Source organism: Aphanomyces astaci (genome assembly GCF_000520075.1).
Source record: "Aphanomyces astaci strain APO3 unplaced genomic scaffold supercont1.6, whole genome shotgun sequence".
Classification (NCBI taxonomy): Eukaryota; Oomycota; class Saprolegniomycetes; order Saprolegniales; family Verrucalvaceae; genus Aphanomyces; species Aphanomyces astaci.
Genome location: NW_009798269.1, coordinates 605,077 through 606,980, shown reverse-complemented (window position 1 = coordinate 606,980; position 1,904 = coordinate 605,077). Strand labels below are relative to the sequence as shown.

Below are 1,904 nucleotides of genomic sequence, written 5' to 3'. Positions count from 1 at the left end.
ACCAATTATTTTAACGTTAAGGTGATTCACAATACCCTAAGGGTGCATGCGTCTGGTAACATTTCAAGAATAATATTCCATTTTTTTGGTAAAATGGGATAAACGAAAAATGCCATTTTCAAAATGGAGGTAAAAGGTCCACTTTGTAATACTAGTACAGTATAGCGTTTTGGACCTGCTCAAGGCGTAAATCCCACACTCGGAATTATTGGATTTGGGTTAAAAGTCTTCAAGGAAGACATGTTTCACAGTCAATTTTGATCAGATTCGTTGAATTCGGCCCCAAAATGGTGTTTTGGGCCAGAATATTGTAAGTACCCGTCTGGTAACAAATGTTTTCTCAGAAATATATTGTAATAAAGTACTACCTCTGTCCTGAAATGTTGGCTACAATCAGATATTTTGAAAAATGAACGTGATACCGGTCGAGTTATCTGAAACGAATGTAAGACTTACCTAACGTTATGTGCAGAGGAGGTTTCAGAGCGAGCATACCAATCAAGATTCTTCGAGCCAAAACTGAACCAATCAAAGAGAGAAATCAGATCCCATACTTTGTCCTATTGTGTGATATTCGGCGCAAGCGTATCCGGATGACCGATTCCCGGATAGTACTTCGTTTTTCGAAACAAGTTTAGAATGTCAGTCCACGCCCCAAGAATTCGGACCGGACTGTGTTGCAGCACCTTCTCACACTGGGCAATGACCAACCAACCCCCCCGCATGGTGCATTTGCTGCCGAGGCTGCCAACTTTGGCGTGGCAAGAAGCATCGTCATGAAGCACCATGCGCCTTATTTGGAAACGTGCCGCCGTCAATCTCAACGACAAGCTCGACCCATGTTCCGACGTGTCGCCACGCATCAAGGTCCATTGAGTTTCATAGCAGCTGAAGGATCTTGATGTGCAAGACGTTATCGACGATGATGCCATTGACATTTTGCAAATCCTGGGGCGCAATAATATTTAAAATAATATCACTTTCTTTGTAAATAATAAATTTAATCGACGCAATGGATACACAGTGGTACACTTGTAGCAATCGTTGCGGAACTTCAAGATTCGCTATTGTAGCGAACATTCAGGGCAGAGGTACACCCCCCAAAACGCCATTTTGAGGCAAAATGGTACATAATGCAAATCGGCCTCACCAAAATGGGAGGACCATTTTTAATTGAGATATTGTTACTATTATGGCGTTTTGAAAATATGGCTCGAATGTCCATTTTGATTATTGAATAATGGTGTTGGACTACCGGTAAAGGAGTCGTTCTCGTTGTTTCCGATACCAAGCGTTGACAACGAGCTCCAACGCAGTTTGGTCAAGTGGCCCTCCCTGTGACAAAGGCTGTGTGCCAAAGTTTCCTTGCATATATCCATCAAACGCGACTCCAAAGGACGCGAAATGACTCCTCGCAAGCACAATTCGTACTCCAACATCAATGGATTTTCCAACGCAATCAAGCATCTCTACAAAGAAGAAGGGCGCGTCCTCAGCGACGAGCTACTGTCCATGCTACAGGGTATGTGACGTATTCGTTGTTCTTTGTGCTGCTACGCTAACTACAAGTAGATTTTGCCAATGGATACTAGCGCCAGATTGCTTTACTCAAGCAAAACGGAGACCACCCGATCTCCGAAGGTAAAGCACCGCTAACGCTCGATGGTAAGCTGTACTTGGATTGACGGTCACTGATTACCATAAAAAAATTGTCATGTGACATAGCGTTCAAGTTTCTGGCACAATGTGCTATGGAAATGGGACACGATCATGGCTTGAACATATCTGTTCATTGCTTTCTCGTCTTTTGTTGTAACACGATGAGTCGGTCTGTCTCGGCAGCGTCGATCATGTTAAATCACATTGTTTGGGAAGGTAAGTATCTCCTCTTTTGTCAAGACCTT

General features: G+C 43.2%; 1 protein-coding gene across 1 annotated transcript; it reads left to right on the top strand.

The window, feature by feature from the left end:
• Positions 1-786: 786 nt before the first annotated feature.
• H257_03536 (hypothetical protein) lies at positions 787-1,685 on the top strand (the record flags this gene model as incomplete). Its single annotated transcript, XM_009827673.1, has 2 exons — positions 787-867; positions 1,593-1,685. The coding sequence occupies 2 exons, from the start codon at positions 787-789 to the stop codon at positions 1,683-1,685; spliced, it is 174 nt and encodes a 57-aa protein (XP_009825975.1).
• Between the last annotated feature and the right edge of the window lie 219 nt (positions 1,686-1,904).